At 36.2% G+C, this 18,028-nt stretch overlaps 1 protein-coding gene across 1 annotated transcript; it reads left to right on the top strand.

The window, feature by feature from the left end:
- Window positions 1–13,462: 13,462 nt before the first annotated feature.
- Window positions 13,463–17,513, top strand: LOC145632494 (putative disease resistance protein RXW24L). The gene is made up of 4 exons (XM_081684874.1): window positions 13,463–15,137; window positions 15,497–16,712; window positions 16,849–16,997; window positions 17,120–17,513. Exons 1-4 carry the CDS (start codon window positions 13,483–13,485, stop codon window positions 17,511–17,513), a joined length of 3,414 nt encoding a protein of 1,137 aa, XP_081541000.1. The 5' UTR covers window positions 13,463–13,482.
- Window positions 17,514–18,028: the final 515 nt, after the last annotated feature.

The following is an 18,028-nucleotide window of genomic DNA, read 5'->3' as shown; positions in this document are numbered from 1 at the left end:
TGGGTGCACATAACAACATAAATGACATTGGCAAAATGTAGATTTCTTCTAAAAGTGAAATCTTAAATATTTTTAATGCCTTTTTGTTTAAAAATATTTTTGATTAATTTCATTCTACTTAATTTTCCATTTTCCATCACATGTAATTAAATAACCATTAAATTGAATTATTTCAAAAAGTTTTCGCCATTATTTTCTATCGTTTGTTTCTTCAATTACTTTTTTTACATCTCATGTGATGATTGACTTAGTTTCCTCTTCCATTATAATTAATTTTTTCCCTTTAAATTAATTCTCTCTTAACCTCCACAATTTAAGTGTTGTACATCAAAAACAAAAAAATCAATTTGACATATCCTAAAATCCAACTCTAAAATTATTTTTTGAATTAAGTATTTGAAATCACTTTGTGGGTTTTGATATTAGTATTTAGAAAGTTACCTATGTATCCTGAAATCTTGTAGAATAAAGGTATTTAAATGATTTTATTTTTTATTTTTTATTTTATTTATCAATTTAGTATTTAACTAGGTGGAAAGGGATAGGAAACTAAGTCAATCATGTGAGATCGATATTAGAAATAGTAATTGGAGAAGCGAACAAAGGAAAATAATAGCACAATTTTTTTTTTTTTAAGGAATCCGCTTAATATAATGGTGGAGGTCAAGAAATGCTTAAATGAAAAAAAAAAAAAAGGTAAGGCTAATTTAGTTACGCATGATGGAAAATCATATATGTTTAAATAATGTTTAAACAATTATATAAAATAATAAAGATTCCACTTTTTTCCATGCAACCTTAGTTCATTAGTGTCATTTATGCTAATATGTGCACCCAATTACATAGTTTGTGCTGTAAACCGCACCCTTAAAAGGTTGTGCTGCTACACGCACCTTTGTCATAGTTGGTGTTGTTGCGGCCAATTTTTCCTTAATATTAATTTTTTTACCAAAATTCCCTCCAATTTGCAACAATATTTGTGCAAATTTAACTTTCCCTGTAAATTTTGTTTTTCCATTTACTGTTATTACTTTCTCTCTCTATTTTTTTGCATACACAATGTCAATTTACTTTTTCAATATATTTTAACTATTCTTTATTGTGTTTATTAATTCCCGTGAAAAATGTCCATAAAAGATTATCAAAACGGGACGGAAGGAGTAGTTTTATAAAGATATTGTGGGAATAAGCTTTGTGGCACTAAAAAAGTATGGGAAAATAAGGGAAGGGGGAGTAGAAGTGATCAAGTGAGTGCCAATAAAATTACATTAGTTCAAAGTATGACTTGAAAAAAAGGGTGTGTATAGGCGCATAACACCTATTTGTTAGGCATGCATATGACTATATGAGAGGGTATTATAGAGTTTTAATTTTTTCCACAGTGGTACATTTTTTTGTACTATTATGTATGTATAATGTACCATTGAAGTATAAGTTGTCTTGATAGTACTTTTTGTATAATATTACGCATTTAGTGGTACTTTTTGCCATCCTATTTCGTTGATTATTTTCTCCTAAAATACCTACCACTAGAGCTGTCAAAAGTTGACCCGACCCGAAATGCCGACTCAAACCCGATTATTAACCGACCCATCTGAACCCAAAAAAATGGTGACCTAAACCCGACCTGAAACCAACCCTAGACCCGAGTTGACCCGAATATGTGAGACCCGAACCCGAACATGAACTGACTTGGAGATGACCCGACCAGAATGTAACTTGTAAATTATTGACCTGAACCGAACCCGACTTGAACCGAAATTGACCCAAACCCGTTTTAACCCGTTAAAACCTGAATTTAACCCGACTTGTTAATGACCTGACCTGAATTCAACCTGACCCGTTCCTAACCCGACCCGAATTTAACCCAACCTATTACAAACCCGACTCAAAATCAACCCGACTTGTTATTAACCTGACCCAAATTCAACCCGACTTGTAATTGACCCGACCCGAATTTTACCAAACCTATTACTAACCCGACCCAAAAATTCAACCTGATCTATTGCTAACCAACTCAAAATCAACACGACTTGTTATTGACCTGACCTAAATTCAACCCAAATTGTTCCTGATCCGATTTCAAATCACCTTAAATGCAATTTAGAGTTTTAAACCACCTTATTATTGTTTATCAAAGCATTTTGTCTAGGGAGACCAAGTCAGTCCAGGCCAGCAAAAGAAAGGAGCATCATCTTCAAATTTAAGAGTTAAATATAGTATATGTTTGTTGTATGGTCAAGGGAGATAATTATCTTCAATTCCTAAATTATAAACTATAGTTCCTTAGTATATTGCAATATATATATTATAGTCAAAGGAAATAATTAGCTTGATAAAAATGATAATTATCTATTTATAATTAGTTGAGCCCAAATATGACCTGACTTGGAAATGACCCGACCTGATTGTAACATGCAAATTATTGACTTAAACATAACCCGACTTGACTCCGAGAATGACCCGACATGGAAATGACCCAACATGATTATAACCCGCAAATTATGACTTGAACCGAACCGACTTGAACCCGAGAATGACCCGACTTGAAAATGACCCGACCTTAATATAGCCCGCAAATTATTGACTTGAACTGAACCCAACTTAAACCCGAGAATGACCTGACTTGATTCTAAACTGCAAATTATTGACTTGAACCGAACCCGACTCGAACCTGAGAATTACCTTAACCCGTGAAAACCCGAATTAAACCCGACCTATTGTTCAACCGACCTGAATGTAACCCGACCTGTTATAAATCTAACCTAAACCCGACCCAAACCCGACCGATAAGAAGTATGACCCGACTCAAGCATGACCCGACCCAAACCTGACCCGCATAGGTTATGGAATTAATTCAAAGTGACCCGACCCGAGTTGACCCGACCAACTCTTACCAACCCAAGCCCGACCCGTTTACCCGAATTGACAGCTCTATCCGAAACCTCCAAAATTTCTCAAAAAGCGTGGATATTAGCCTTAAATTTTGGAATGTTTTTACTTTTTTTCACTCGTAAATAAAATGCCGAAATTTTTACTGTGATCCATAATACTCTCCGGGAGTCCAATTGGCTGGGTGGAACCATCCAATTTGCCTTTAAACGACCAATTTAGCGATTTACAACTTGCACCGATTTCATTAACTCAAGCTTACCGCGAACATTTATGACAACATAAAATGATAATATATGGATCCAAACGACATTATATGACCCCGAGATGTATCCCCTAAAATGTCAATACTTTCCGACACCAGGCCCCGAAACATTCGAAATTTTTTAAAAAGAGTGGATATTAGCCTTCAATTTTAGAATTTTTTGACTTGTTTTTGCCCGTAAATAAAAATTGCCGAAATGTTTACCATGATCCCTAATATCCTCTGGAAAGTCTAATTGGGTGGGTGGAACCGTACAATTTGACTTTAAACGGACAATTTACCGGTTTACAACTTGCACCGATTAAATTAACTCAAGCCAACTATGAACATTTATGACAACATATAATGATCATATATGGTTCCAAACTACATTATATGACCCCGAGATGTATCCCCTTTAATCTCAAAACTTTTCGACACCGGGCCTCAAAACATCCCAAATTTCTCAATAAACGTGGATATTTCAATTTTGGAAATTTTTTGACCTTTTTTTCGCCCGGAAATAAAAATTGTCGAAATGTTTACCATGGTCCCTAATACCTTCCGGGAGTCCAATTGGGTGGGTGGAACCATCCAATTTGCCTTTAAACGACCAATTTACCGGTTTACAACTTGCACCGATTTAATTAAATCAAGCCTACCATGAACATTTATGACAACATATAATGTTCATATATTGTTCCAAATGGAATTATATGACTCCGAGATGTATCCCCTAAAATCTCAAGCATTTTCGACACCAGGCCCCGAAACCTCCAAAATTTCTCAAAAACCATGGATATTAGCCTTCAATTTTGGAATTTTTTTACTTTTATTCGCCCGGAAATAGAACTTGCCAAAATGTTTACCATGGTCCCTAATACCCTATGGGATTCCAATTGGGTGGGTGAAACAGTCCAATTTGCCTTTAAAAAGCCAATTTATGGATTTACAACTTGCACCGATTTCATTAATTCAAGTCTACCACGAACATTTGTGAATACATATAATACTGATGTATATGGTTCCAAACGACATATATGACCCCGAGATGTATCACCTAAAATCTCAAGCCTTTTCAACACCTTGCCCTAAAACCTCTAAAATTTCTCATAAAACATGGATATTGGCCTTCAATTTTGAAATTTTTTGACTTTTTTCGCCCGGAAATAAAAATTGCCGAAATGTTTACCATGGTTCCTAATAACCTCCGAGAGTCCATTTGGGTAGGTGGAACAATCCAATTTGCCTTTAAACGGGCAATTTATCGGTTTACAACTTACATCGATTTCATTAACTCAAGCCTACCACGAACATTTACGACAACAAATGATGATCATGTATGGTTCCAAACGGCATTATATGACCCCGATATGTATTCCCTAAAATTTCAAGACATTTAGACACCGGGCCCCGAAGACTCCAAATTTCTCAATAAGCGTGGATATTCGCCTTCAATTTCTGAATTTTTTTACTTTTTATCGCCCAAAACTAAAAATTGCCGACATGTTTACCATGGTACATTATGCCCTCCCGGAGTCGAATTGGGTAGGTGGAGCCATCCAATTTGCCTTTAAACGACCAATTTACCGATTTACAACTTACATCGATTTCATTAATTCAAGCCTACCACGAACATTTATGACAACATATAATGATCATATATGGTTCCAAACAGCATTATATGACCTCGAGATGTATCCCCTAAAATCTGAAGGCTTTTCGATAACGGGCCCAGAAACCTCCAAAATTTTCTCAAAAAGCATGGATATTAGCCTTCAATTTTGGAAATTTTTACTTCGTTCTTTTACTTGCCTTTTTAGAAAGTTTCACAAATATTGCACCATTTCCTCTTTAGGAAAAAAGTTATTTATGTTCACACTTCAAATACCCAACATACCCATGCTTTTTCACACTTACTTTTTACTTTATCAATATGTCACATGGGCAATTTTGTATTTTTAATTTTATCTCTCTTTCTTTTTTCCACTACCAAAATATTTGTACCCAACCTCTATGGTGAATAATAAAAAAAATGGAGGAAGTACTTTTTTTCGCCTGGAAATAAAAATTGACGAAATATGTACCATGGTCCCTAATATTCTCCGTGAGCCCCATTGGGTGGGTGGAACCATCCAATTTGCCTTTAAACGACAAATTTACCGATTTACAACTTGCACCGATTTCATTAACTCAAGCCTACCACGAACATTTATGACAACACATAATAATCATATTAGGTTCCAAACGGCATTAAATGACACCAAGATGTATTCCCAGGAATTTCAGGACTTTTCGACACCGAGTCCTGAAACCTTCAAAATTTCGCAAAATGCGTGGATATTAGTCTTCAATTTTGGAATTTTTTCACTTTTTCGCTCGCAAATAAAAATTGCCAAAATGTTAAACATGGTCTCTAATACCCTCCGGGAGTCTAATTGGCTGGGTGGAACCATCCAATTTGCCTTTAAACGGCCAATTTACCGGTTTACAACTTGCACCAATTTCATTAACTCAAGCCTACCACGAACATTTATGACAACATATAATGATCATATATGGTTCCAAAGACATTATATGACCCCGAGATGTATCCTCTAAAAACTCAAGGATTTTCGATACCGGGCGTCGAAACCTCCAAAGTTTTTTAACAAGCGTGGATAATTAGCCTTAAATTTAGGAAATTTTTGACTTTATTTCGCCCGGAAATAAAAACTGCCGAAATGTTTACCATGGTCCCTAATATCCTCTTGGGGTCCAATTGGGTGGGTGGAACCATCCAATTTGCCGGTTTACAACTTGCACCGATTTCATTAACTCAAGCCTACAAGGAACATTTATGACAACAAATAATAATCACATATGGTTCCAAACGACATTATATGACCCCGAGATGTGTTCTTTAGAATTTCGAAACTTTTAGACTCCGGGCCTCGAAGACTCCAAATTTCTTAAAAAGCGTGAATATTAGCCTTCAATTTTTGTATTTTTTTGACTTTTTTTCGCTCGTAAATAAAAATTTCCAAAATGTTTACCATGGTCCCTAATACCCTTCGATAGTCCAATTGTGTGGTTGGAACCGTCCAATTTGCCTTTAAACGACCTATTTACCGGTTTACAATTTGCACCGATTTCATTAAGTCAAGCTTACCACGAACATTTATGACAACATATAATAATCATATATGGTTCCAAACGACATTATATGATCCCGAGATGTAAACTTAAAATTTTAAGACTTTTCGACACCGGGGCTTGAAATCTCCAAAATTTCTCAACAAGCATGGATCTTAGACTTTAATTTTTGAATTTTTTGACTTTTTTCGCCTGGAAATAAAAAATTGCCGAAATGTTAATCATTGTCCCTAATACCCTTCAGGAGGCCAATTGGATGGGTGGAACCATCCAATTTGCCTTTAAACGGTTGTAGACAGCTAAAAATGTCTCCCCAAAACCAAACCCGATGATGAACAACCTTTCACCGCCATTATTGGCCGGGTTGATTATTTAACCTTTGGAGTGCTTAAATCCATGTTTTCATTCAATACATTTCATAAACCAATCCATTTTCTAGCTCATTTCCCTAAACCATAACTTGTTTTCCTCTTTTCGTGTCCACATCACAAAACCGAGAGAAACTGATTTTGTGGCCTAATAATTTTGATACAATTATTATTTGGTTGGATAGGCCTTGAAATAATCTTTCCAACGATATATCATAAGCCCAATTCCGATTTAAAACGAACAAGATATGAAACAAATACTAAACTCGGCCCAAAACCGACACCCTTCTACTAAACGGTCATATCTTAAAATCTACAAATGGTTTTAACCTGATTCTAGTTGGGTTAGAAATTAGAGTTGATAAGATTTCCAATGATATATTATATGTATTATTCCGAGTTACGGATCAAAAGTATAGTAATTTTAAAAACGCGTAAAAACTGGAATTACCGCGCGCAGTGTAAAACTGCCGCGTCGCGGGAGATGGTGACGTGGCACGGTGCCTGGTACCGTGACACGGTAAATCTCTACATGTCACGGTGCCTGGTGTCGTGACACGGTAATTCTCTACATGTCACGGTGCCTGGTGCCGTGACACGGTAATTCTCATCTTGTCACGGTGCCTGGGGCCGTGACACGGGAATTCTCAACGTGTCACGGTGTCTGGTGCCGTTAGGGGTGCTAATCGGGCGACCCGAGATCGAACTATGGTCAGCTCGGCTCGTGATCGTTTAAATTTGTTCGAACTCGAACTTTTATAAGTTGAGCTTCGACCGAGACGAGCTTTGACTAAACGTTGACCGAGCCGAACTCGAACTGTTCACGAATAACCTTGATTTATTCTTAGCCCTAATTTACTTGTCTTCTTTATTGTTCATTATTAATTTTTTTACTTTATAACGAGCTTATTGTTTTAATAATGAAAATACTAACTTATTATTTGTGTAATATCTATTGATAAAAAAATTTATATTTATATACATCATTTTTTTATATGGAAAAAATAAACGAGCTTGTTCACGAACTTTTCGAGCCGAGCTTGGCATAACTCAGCTTGGCTCGTTAAGGTCTCGAGCCGAACTCAAACCCGAGCCGAGCCACCACGAATCGAGCTTTAACCGAGCTTTGACCGAATCGAGCTTGAATAGTTCACGAATAGCTCAGTCTCATTATCACCCCTAGGTGCCGTGACACGGGAATTCTCATGCTTATTTTCCACGTTCTTTCCCCGTGAAAATTCCCCGCGTCACGGGAAACTTTGCCGCGACACGGGAGTTAATGTCGTGTGTCACGGCTCCCATCCCGTGACACAGGGCAGCTCTGTGTCTTCTCCACGTAATTCTTCACGCATTTTACCTCCCGTGTCACACAGAATTCTCCTGTGTCACGGGGATTTATGCCGTGTCACGGTAGTCTTTTTAGGGTTTTCATTCTTTTTAGGGTTTTGTGTGTTCCCCCTACTCATTTTCCCTGTAAAGACCCCCCTTCTTTCTACAGTTTGGGGCACCAAATAATTCTCTCTTTCTCTCTTTTACACCAAAAATCATTCTCTTCTTTCTCTCTCATATTCTAAGCCTTAAACCTATATTTCTAATTACACCATTCTTCCCGTAAGTACTCCAAGGAGTCCATACTTGACTCGAGGTTCCGTCCTTAAACCAAGGCATGAAAGGTATAATAACTGAGGGTTTGATCAAATCAACTCTACTTTTTATTTAATTTAATTGTTTCAATTTGATTTATATTTTTTTTATTGAAGTTACTAACAATTTATTCATGATGTAGCAATTTAAAGGAACGCGCGGAATGTGAGTAATTAATTAATTTAATTACTCTTATTTTATTTTAATATTGCTAGTATCATGATTAGGTTAATTTATATTTGATTTGACTAACGCTATTTTTGTTAAATTGTATCCAATATTAACGCTTATTTTATAATATTTATTGATCACCATATTGCATGTTTATAGGGAATATGTAATTGAAAATCACGCCTAATAAGATAAATTGGACAACCGGTTTAGATTCCTTTTTAATCTTGTTATTTAATCAAGTGATCACAAATATTTTAGAATTACGTGTTGAATTAATATTAAACCAATTTAGCATAATAATAGTTTGGAATAAATTGAATATTTTGTTTGTATGTCTTTGAGATCGCAGGAATCATTTTTCACTATAAGAATCGAGTAGAGGCCAATACGGGCGAATGTGACTTCATGACTCACTTCGTATCATCATCCCCGATCCTCCTTTCGTGGTTCCGAACTATATGGAGTTAGTAATCTCATATATAGATTATGAATGGGGTGTAACCTTCACGGGTCAATCGTTGTTCCTACCGTTGTCCCTTTATCGTGGTTGCCTTAAATAATCCGTGAACGGTTTACAAGTTCCTTAAAAACTTGTTAGTGGCTCCCTACTTTCCCTGTCCCTAATTGTATTATGTCAATTCCCACTTCCTATGAGTGCCAAGCATATTTACAACATGCTTTAACGTAGGTGCACTTCGAACGACGCCTACAACGGTCAATTTACCGGTTTACAACTTGCACCGATTTCATTTACTCAAGCCTACCACGAACATTTATGACAACATATAATGATCTTATACAGTTCCAAACGGCATTATATGACCCTGAGATGTATCCCCTAATTCTTAAGGCTTTTCGACATCGGGCCTCGAAATCTCCTAAATTTCTCAACAAGCATAAATCTTAGACTTTGATTTTGGAATTTTTTGACTTATTTTTGCCCGAAAATAAAAAAATTTCAAAATGTTTACCATGGTCCCTAATACCCTCCGGGCGTCCAATTGGGTGGGTGGAACTATCCAATTTGCCTTTAAACGACCATTTTACCGGTTTACATCTTGCACTGATTTTATTAACTCAAGTCTTCCACGAACATTTATGACAACTTATAATGATCATATATAGTTCCAAACGGCATTATATGACCCCGAGACGTATTCTCTAGATTTTCTATACTTTTCGACACCGGCCCTGAAACCTCCAAAATTTCGCAAAATGTGTGGATATTAAACTTTAATTTTGGAATTATTTTTTTTTACTTTTTTAGCCTAGAAATAAAAATTTCCGTAATGTTTACAATGGTCCCTAATACCCTTCGGGAGTACACCTGTCTGGGTGGAACCATCTAATTTGCCTTTAAACAGCCGATCTATCGGTTTACAACTTACACCGATTTCATTAATTCAAGCCTACCACGAAAACTACATATGACAACATAAAATGATCATAAATGGTTCCAAACGGCATTATATGACCTCAAGATATATCACCTAAAATTTTAAGGCTTTTCGACACAGGGCCTTAAATTTTGGATTTTTTTTGACTTTTTTCGCTCGATAATAAAAATTGCCGAAATGTTTACCATGATTCCTAATACCCTTCGGGAGTCCAATTGGGTGGGTGTAACCAACCAATTTGCCTTGAAACGACCAATTTACCGGTTTACAACTTGCACCGATTTCATTAACTCAAGCCTACCACGAGCATTTATGACAACAAATAATGATCATATATGGCTCCAAACGACATTATATGTCTCCTAGATGTATCCCGTAGAATTTCAAGATTTTTCGACATCGGGCCCCGAAACTTCCAAAATTTCTCAAAAAGCGTAGACATTAGCCTTTAATTTTGGAATTTTTTGACTTTTTATCGCCCGGAAATAAAAATTGCCGAACTGTTTACCATGGTCCCTAATACCCTCTAGGAGTCCAATTGGGTGTGTGGAACCATTCAATTTGCTTTTAAACGGTCAATTTACCGGTTTACAACTTACACCGATTTACCGGTTTATAATGGCCAACTTAATTAATTGCACCGAACCCGACTTGAACCGAAATTGACCCAAACCTGTTTTAACCCGTCAAAACCCGAATATAACCCGAATTGTTAGTAACCTGACCTGAATTCAACCCGACCCGTTCCTAACCCGACCTGAATTTAACCTAACCTGTTACAAATCCGACCCGAAATCAACCCGACTTGTTATTGACCTGACCCAAATTCAACCCGACCCGGATTTTTTCATACGTATTATTTACCCAACCCAAAAATTCAACCCAATCTGTTACTAACCCAACTCGAAATTTACACGACTTGTTATTGACCTGACCTAAATTCAAGCCAAATTGTTCCTGACCTGATTTCAAATCACCTTAAATGCAATTTAGACCACCTCATTATTGTTGATCAAAACATTTTGTTTTGGGAGACCAAGTTGGTCTAGGCCCGCAAAGGAAAGGAGCATCATCTTCAAATTTATGAATTCAAAATATTATATATTTGTTGTATGGTTAAAGGAGATAATTATCTTCCTAAATTATAGACTATAGTTCACTAGTATATTGCCATATATATTATAGTCAAAGGAAATAATTAGCTTGATAAAAATGATAATTATCTATTTATAGTTAGTTGAACCCAAATATGACCTGACTTAGAAATGATCCGACCTGATTGTAACCTGCAAATTATTGACTTGAACATATAACCCGACTTGAATCTGAGAATGACCCGACTTGGAAATGACCCAGGTTGATTATAACCCGCAAAGTATTGACTTGAACCGAACCTGGCTTGACTCAAACCCGAGAATTACCCTAACCTGTTTTAACCCGTGAAAACCTGAATTAAACCCGACCTATTATTCACCCGACCCGAATGTAACCCGACCCAAACCTGATAAGAAGTATTACCCGACTCAAGCATGACCCAACCCAAACCCGACCCGCATAGGTTATGGAATTAATTTGAATTGACCCGACCCACTCTTACCCGACCCGTTTACCCAAATTGATAGCTCTACCTACCACCTATCACCTATTACACATATAATGGTACATTTTATCATCTTATTTGTTTCTAAATCATATACTTTCTCTATTCTTTTTTACTTGACCTGTTTCTTTTATCACGCTTGCCAATGTAAAACTTTAACGATCAATAACTTAAATTCTCCATAAGTAAAAATTATAAAAGTTATATATTATGATAGTACTTATTGAGACAAATCCAAAAAGATCATACATGAATATATTTTTCCTTACATATTATTCACAAAAGACGGTCAAAGGATGGGTGGTAAATAGTGTAAAAGTCAAAGCGGGTCAAGTAATAAAGAACGGAGGAAGTAGGTGCTATGCCACTAAAAAAAAAAGTCAACAGCATTATCAATCAACCCACCTAATATTTTTTATTTTTATTTTTTATTTTTTAATAAAAAATAAAAATAAATATTAATAACAATCCTGATAAAAATAAAAATAAAAATAAAAATAAAAAATTCATCCACTATCATCCCACACTTCGGTGTTGGTAATTGGTATTCTCTCTTGTAAATTTCTCCTCCTTTTTTCTTTCTAATAATTCTACTCATTAAAAAAAAAATGATGTGATGTACTGTACTTCAAAGTTCAAACCATCCAATTATATTGAAATTCAAACAATTTTACCTTCTTATTCCTTGAGTTAATCGAATTTTGAGAACTTATATTTCAAACTAGAGCATTTGACAACTTGGGCTCTTCAAATTTTGGTGGATTCTTCCTTGCTTTGTCTCTTCGAGTTTGTTGTTAAATCAGGTAAAAAATTTCTTCTATTGTATTACTTATTTCTGATTGAATATTGGTTTTAATGATCTGAATTTATAATCAAATATGTAAATAAATATCTAATGATATCGATCGAATTTCAATCTTGCTGGATAATTTGAAGAACATTGTAGATAGAGTTAAAAGGACTCTTGTTATGTAGAAATGGTATTTTGAGGATTAAAGTGTGGAATTGACATTGGGGAATGAGGATTACTTTGAGTTCTAAAAATTCATATAAATATGTCAATGAGTAATGACCTTGTATAATTAAGTTTACAAGTATACTATGTACTTTTTCTAGCTAACACGCGCCATAGTTAGCCATGGCCTTGAAACTTTTTCGATTTTGCTACAACTTTAATAGTTTGTAGCATTAATAAGAGGAAATATGTAAGCAAATATTTTTAAAGTATAAAGGTCCGAGTCAATTAAATATAATAAGGACAAATAAGTAAATAAACATTTTAGAAATATAATTGTTCAAACATTATTCAAGTATTTATAAGAGTTATTTCAAACTTTTTTAAAAGGCATAACAATTACCAAGTAAGAACTAAAATACCTTAAAAAAAAAAAAAAAAAAAAAAAAAAAAAAAAAAAAAGTAAGAATTAAATGCCTAACATTTTTTGTCATTCCTTTTCATCATGACATTGTTCTAGGGGAAGGCTATATAGGTGATCATGGGCTGATCCAGACTTGATTGAAAAAAGATGACCCTTCAGGCCATGCTAGGCCCAAGTTCGGGCCAAAAATGATCTGCTATTTTAGGCCAAAATTATATCTATTTAAGGCTAGTCAAAATGGGGAAAAAAATAAATTATATACTACCTTTGTTAACTTTTAGTTGCAACTTTTAGGTATTATTTGCGAGATATAAAAAATTCTTTAGTTGCAACTAAAAGTTAACGGAGGTAGTATATTGAAAAATTTGGTTAGGTCAGCCAAACTAAACATTTTTCAGACTGGGCAACGGGTATAGTCTTACATACCTCTACGATAATTTCATTTTTCATTTTTATTGATCCATCTCCGAATTCCTATCCTTTATTACCACCCTCACTAGGTATTATTTTCATAGGAATAGGATCCTTTTTATTTTCTTGAAATAAGTGAAATTAAGGTTAAGGTGTTAGGTGTGCTTTGAATAAGATGTAACAATATGCTAACTTAATTAATCATCTTGACAAGGGTACATATTGGACTAGCTGCAAAATGGAGGCATCTCTTATAGCATCAACAATAAAATGGATTGGCTCCTTGCTAGACCAAGAAGGAAGGATGTTACTCGATGTGAAAGACCAAGTAAGAGGCCTCAAAGAAGACCTTGAACTTATGCAACAGTTTCTCCAAAATGCTGATGCAAATGCAGATATAAATGATATTAGCACTGTGATCAATCAAATTAGGAAACTTGCTTATGATGTTGAGGATATCATTGATACTTACATTCTTAAAGTTGAAGCAAAGGCTAATGTGTGTGGCAAGAAGGGCTGCTTCGTAAAATACATGTGCTTCCTACGTACTGCACCTCAAGCCTACTGTATAGGAAGGAAGATACAGTCGAGGCAGGGTAAAGTGAAGCGAATAAGTGATATCTTAATTGATTCTGGGGTGAGAAGAATCGCCAAGGCAGGTGAAGACTTAACATCATCCAGTAGCCGCGAAAGATATTCAAAGAAAAAGCCTCGAAATTATCCCTATGATGATGATGATGATGGCGGTGACTTGATTGTTGGGTTAGACAAAGACATCAAAATGTTGGTAGAAGTATTGATGGGAGAAGGGAAGACTCAAGTAAAATTTGTTTCGATTGTGGGGATGGGTGGCTCGGGGAAAACCACCCTTGCTAGGAAGCTCTACAACCACCCATTTACTAAAGATTGCTTTGATTGTTTTGCATGGGTTTATATTTCTGAAACATGGAGCACCAGGCACATTCTATCTGAAATCTTGAGGAAAGTTAGTAGCCCAACGGAGGTGAGCAATTTGAATGCCGAATCAAGCATGAATGAGTTAGTGGACAAGCTCCGAAGCATCCTGGAAAAGAAACTGTATTTGGTAGTCTTGGATGATGTGTGGAGGAAGGAGGTTCTAGTGGACATACTCCCTGCACTCCCACGGGTGAGCAGTAACAAAGGGAGCAAAATTATTATTACCACTCGAAATGAAGAAGTTGTTCTTCAATTTCAGAACCTCCAGAGGCACTTATATGTACATAAGCCCATGCCTCTGAGCAAGGAAGAAAGTTGGGAACTGTTCTGCAAGATCACTTCCAATCACCATACAAATTGCAATGATATAACTTACAAGGATCTAGGCCAGGAAATGCTAAAGAAATGCGACGGACTTCCCTTGGCTATAGTAGCATTAGCTGGTATCTTGAACACAAAAACAAACATTTACGAATGGCAACAGATAAGCAAGGCTGTAAGGTCAAGGGTGATGGAAGGCACATGCACACATCAGTATGGTAAAGTAGGAGAAATGCTCGCCCTCAGCTTTGATGATCTACCTTGTGACCTTAAGCCTTGCTTTCTTTATTTGGGTGTTTTTCCGGAAGATTGTCAAATTCCGGCTGGAATGCTAATCAGAATGTGGATAGCTGAGGGTTTTATCACTGCAAATGATGCCATGTCCCCTGAAGATGTGGCAATGCAGTATATAGAAGAACTGAGTCACCGGTTCATGATTCAAGTAGTGCGGACCAATATGAAGGGAGAAATTAAAGCAATTCACTTGCATGATCTATTGCGCGTACTTTGTATAAAGAAGGCCCAAGAACAAGGTTTTCTTCAAGTCAAAAATCTACCTTCCAGTGATGAATCTCCAGTAGCAGTTCAGTCAAGAAGGGCTGCTCTTCATTCCAGGTAATAGAAATGATTTAGTATGTGGTATGTCCAAATGTCCAATGTCTACTCCCTGCGTTCCATTTTGAATCCCGAAACAATGGACCATTCTTCATATTTAGTAAATTAATCTAATTATTTCTCGTTTTCCTCTGTTTCTCTTTCTATTTATAGGATTTGATGCATTGTGCCATAATAGCAAGATGCCTGTTCGCAAAAAATGTTTTAAATTAATAAGTATATACGAGTATGTTCTTAAAATGACCTCTAAGGGTTATAACCAAAAGTGACATACACGTTAATGTGGAATAAGGGAATAATGAGTATAATGTGACATATATGCATACTTAATTTGCTCTTTTTCCCCTCTTTCCATGCAGCATGTCCATTCCTAAACAAGCTTCAAAATTGAGGTCACTTATAATATTGACAAGATCTAGTGTTACACACTCTGCCTATGAATCCAAAGAGTCATTTAACTTTGAGATTATCCATCATAAGTTCAAACTGCTTAGATTGTTAAATCTTTGGGGCATTAAAACTACCACAGGAGGTTTGCCTTCAGAAATAGGAAACTTAATACACTTGAGGTATCTGGGAATTCGGGCTTCTAATGTCACAGAGTTCCCCACATCAATTGGGAAGTTAAGAAATCTATTGACTTTGGACTACAGGAATGTTGACTGCTCTGATAAAAACGTCGAACTTCCTAATGTCTTGTGCAAGCTTGTGCTACTAAGGCATCTATTTTTGCCAGATGATTGCCCTTGGACTCGTGAAGAATTAAAGTTGAGTGATCTAAGAAACTTGCAAATACTCTGGGGTGTGAAATGTGGAGGGGGTGATTGGTTTTCAAGAGAGATGCTTGAACTAAGCACAACTATAAGTAAGCTAAAGGTAATTGTATCCACCGAAAAGAATTTGGAGGCTGTCTTTGATTCCCCTAGCATATTTTCCAATCATCTCCATACATTCCACTGTGAATGGAGCGTTGATGTGGCCTTGAAACATGTAAATCACGCCATATCTCAGAATCAACACATTCATAAACTGGTATTGGTTGGAAAGATAAATGTGGAGAAGCTGTCTCTCATATTGCCGCCTAATCTTTTAATACTGGAATTGAAGGATAGTATTCTAGAGAACGAGGATATTATGGTAGTTGCTGGAGCGTTAGCCCACCTGAAGCTCCTAAGGTTATCAAATTCTTACATGGGAACAACATTCACTTGCAACTTTGGTTCCTTTCTTCAGCTCGAGGAGCTCTACCTTGAGAACCTTCAGAATTTGGCCATGTGGACTATCAAGAAGGGAGCGATGTCAAGCCTAAAGAAACTTGAGATTTTAAATTGTCAAAGTTTACACTTTCCACAAGGGTTGGTGTTTGTCACCACCCTCCAACAACTAGAGTATTTCGGCGTGCCCAAAAAATTTGGTGAAGAGGCTAGGGTGCATGGGTGGTCGCAAAAAAGGCTGAGGCTGCCTCATAATTATGAAGCCATAATTGAACAGTGTGATGATCCAGTTGACATGTCTTCCATCCACAAACTCTATGAGCAGCTTACTGCTGGGATTTTTCTGAACAACAGAACAAAGGCAAGCTCATCTATAATTCTGAATAATATAAATGTTCAACTCCCAAAATTTCCATATGTTTCCCCTCTAAAATGCTGGATCAAATTTTCGAATCATCTGTCTGTTTCGTTGATTTAGTTAGTTCCTGTTATTACAGAAGTTCTGGGTCGTGAAGCGGGAGGACAGCCATTATAATTGCTTCATGGTGTATATGACAGACCTCAACCTAACAATGAATATTGATTGTGATGGTTTACCATTGTGGGGTTCCGAGTACAGCAGGAAACTGACTGAAACCAAAGACAGGTACGTATAAAGGAATTTGTTCTTCCTGCTCAAACACTATTCGCTATAAGGCTGATTTGAACGAAAATTACGCCTTATGATGAGATGTTTCTACTTTTAAGTCTATTGCTCTTTTGCTGCAGTGATGGTGCATTAATTAAAGCTATGAAAATTGTATCTCCTATAACTCCGCTTCTTGTGGTTGGAAGATTCAGCGCCGAGTACCTCTCTCCAAATGTAACATATACCTTCACTTATATGTTCATGTTTGATGACAACTCGGAATCAGAAGAGAAGGTGTCTGTCCGTTGTCTACTAAGTCTTCCTGATCGCAAATTTCAGGAGCACAGGCAAGAGTTAAATAGCAAACCGAGGAAAAAATGGATTAAATTCCCTATAGGTGAATTCAAGACAAACAAAGGTTACATTGGAGAGATAGAATTTTCTTTGCATTTTCAATGCCCCACAAAGGAAGTTAAATTTGCAGTCAAAGGGGTCATAATTGAGCCCAATCTCTTCAATCTTTTACGTAGTTAAAGACCTGGTTTCCTTGTTGTCTATCACATGTATTTCTGGAAGCAACGCATTATTTAGATAAAATACCTTTGAGATTTGACCCAAGAACATTGCCATAGCTCAACATATTATTTGTGCTGTCAAAACTTCACCACTGAAAACAGTGTAGATTTGTCAGACTGTCACAAGCTGAAAATTATATAGCAGTATTAATGGTATTGGACTCAAGTAGGTAGAGGTCAAGAAATTACGGAATTTTGATTCACAAATTCCTGGTTGTGAGACTATTAAAAGTACTTGTTACCCTTTTATACTGCAAAATTTATAACTACCTCCGTTAACATTTACTTGTTACTTTGGGTATTATTTGAGAGACATAAAATATTCCAAAGTTGCAAGTAAATGTTAACGGAGGTAGTATTTTTCTACTTAAAAACAAAGGGGTTCATGTTTGCAGAACTTGTTAGATTGCCTACTTTGGCTTGTACACGAGTAAGGTGTTACATAGTGGGTTGGTCTGAAGATGTCAGAGTATA

Source organism: Chenopodium album, chromosome 5, assembly GCF_948465745.1.
Source record: "Chenopodium album chromosome 5, dcCheAlbu1.1, whole genome shotgun sequence".
NCBI classification, from domain to species: Eukaryota; Viridiplantae; Streptophyta; class Magnoliopsida; order Caryophyllales; family Amaranthaceae; genus Chenopodium; species Chenopodium album.
The sequence above is the reverse complement of the archived record's forward strand: the minus strand, read 5'-3'. Positions and strand labels throughout refer to the sequence as shown.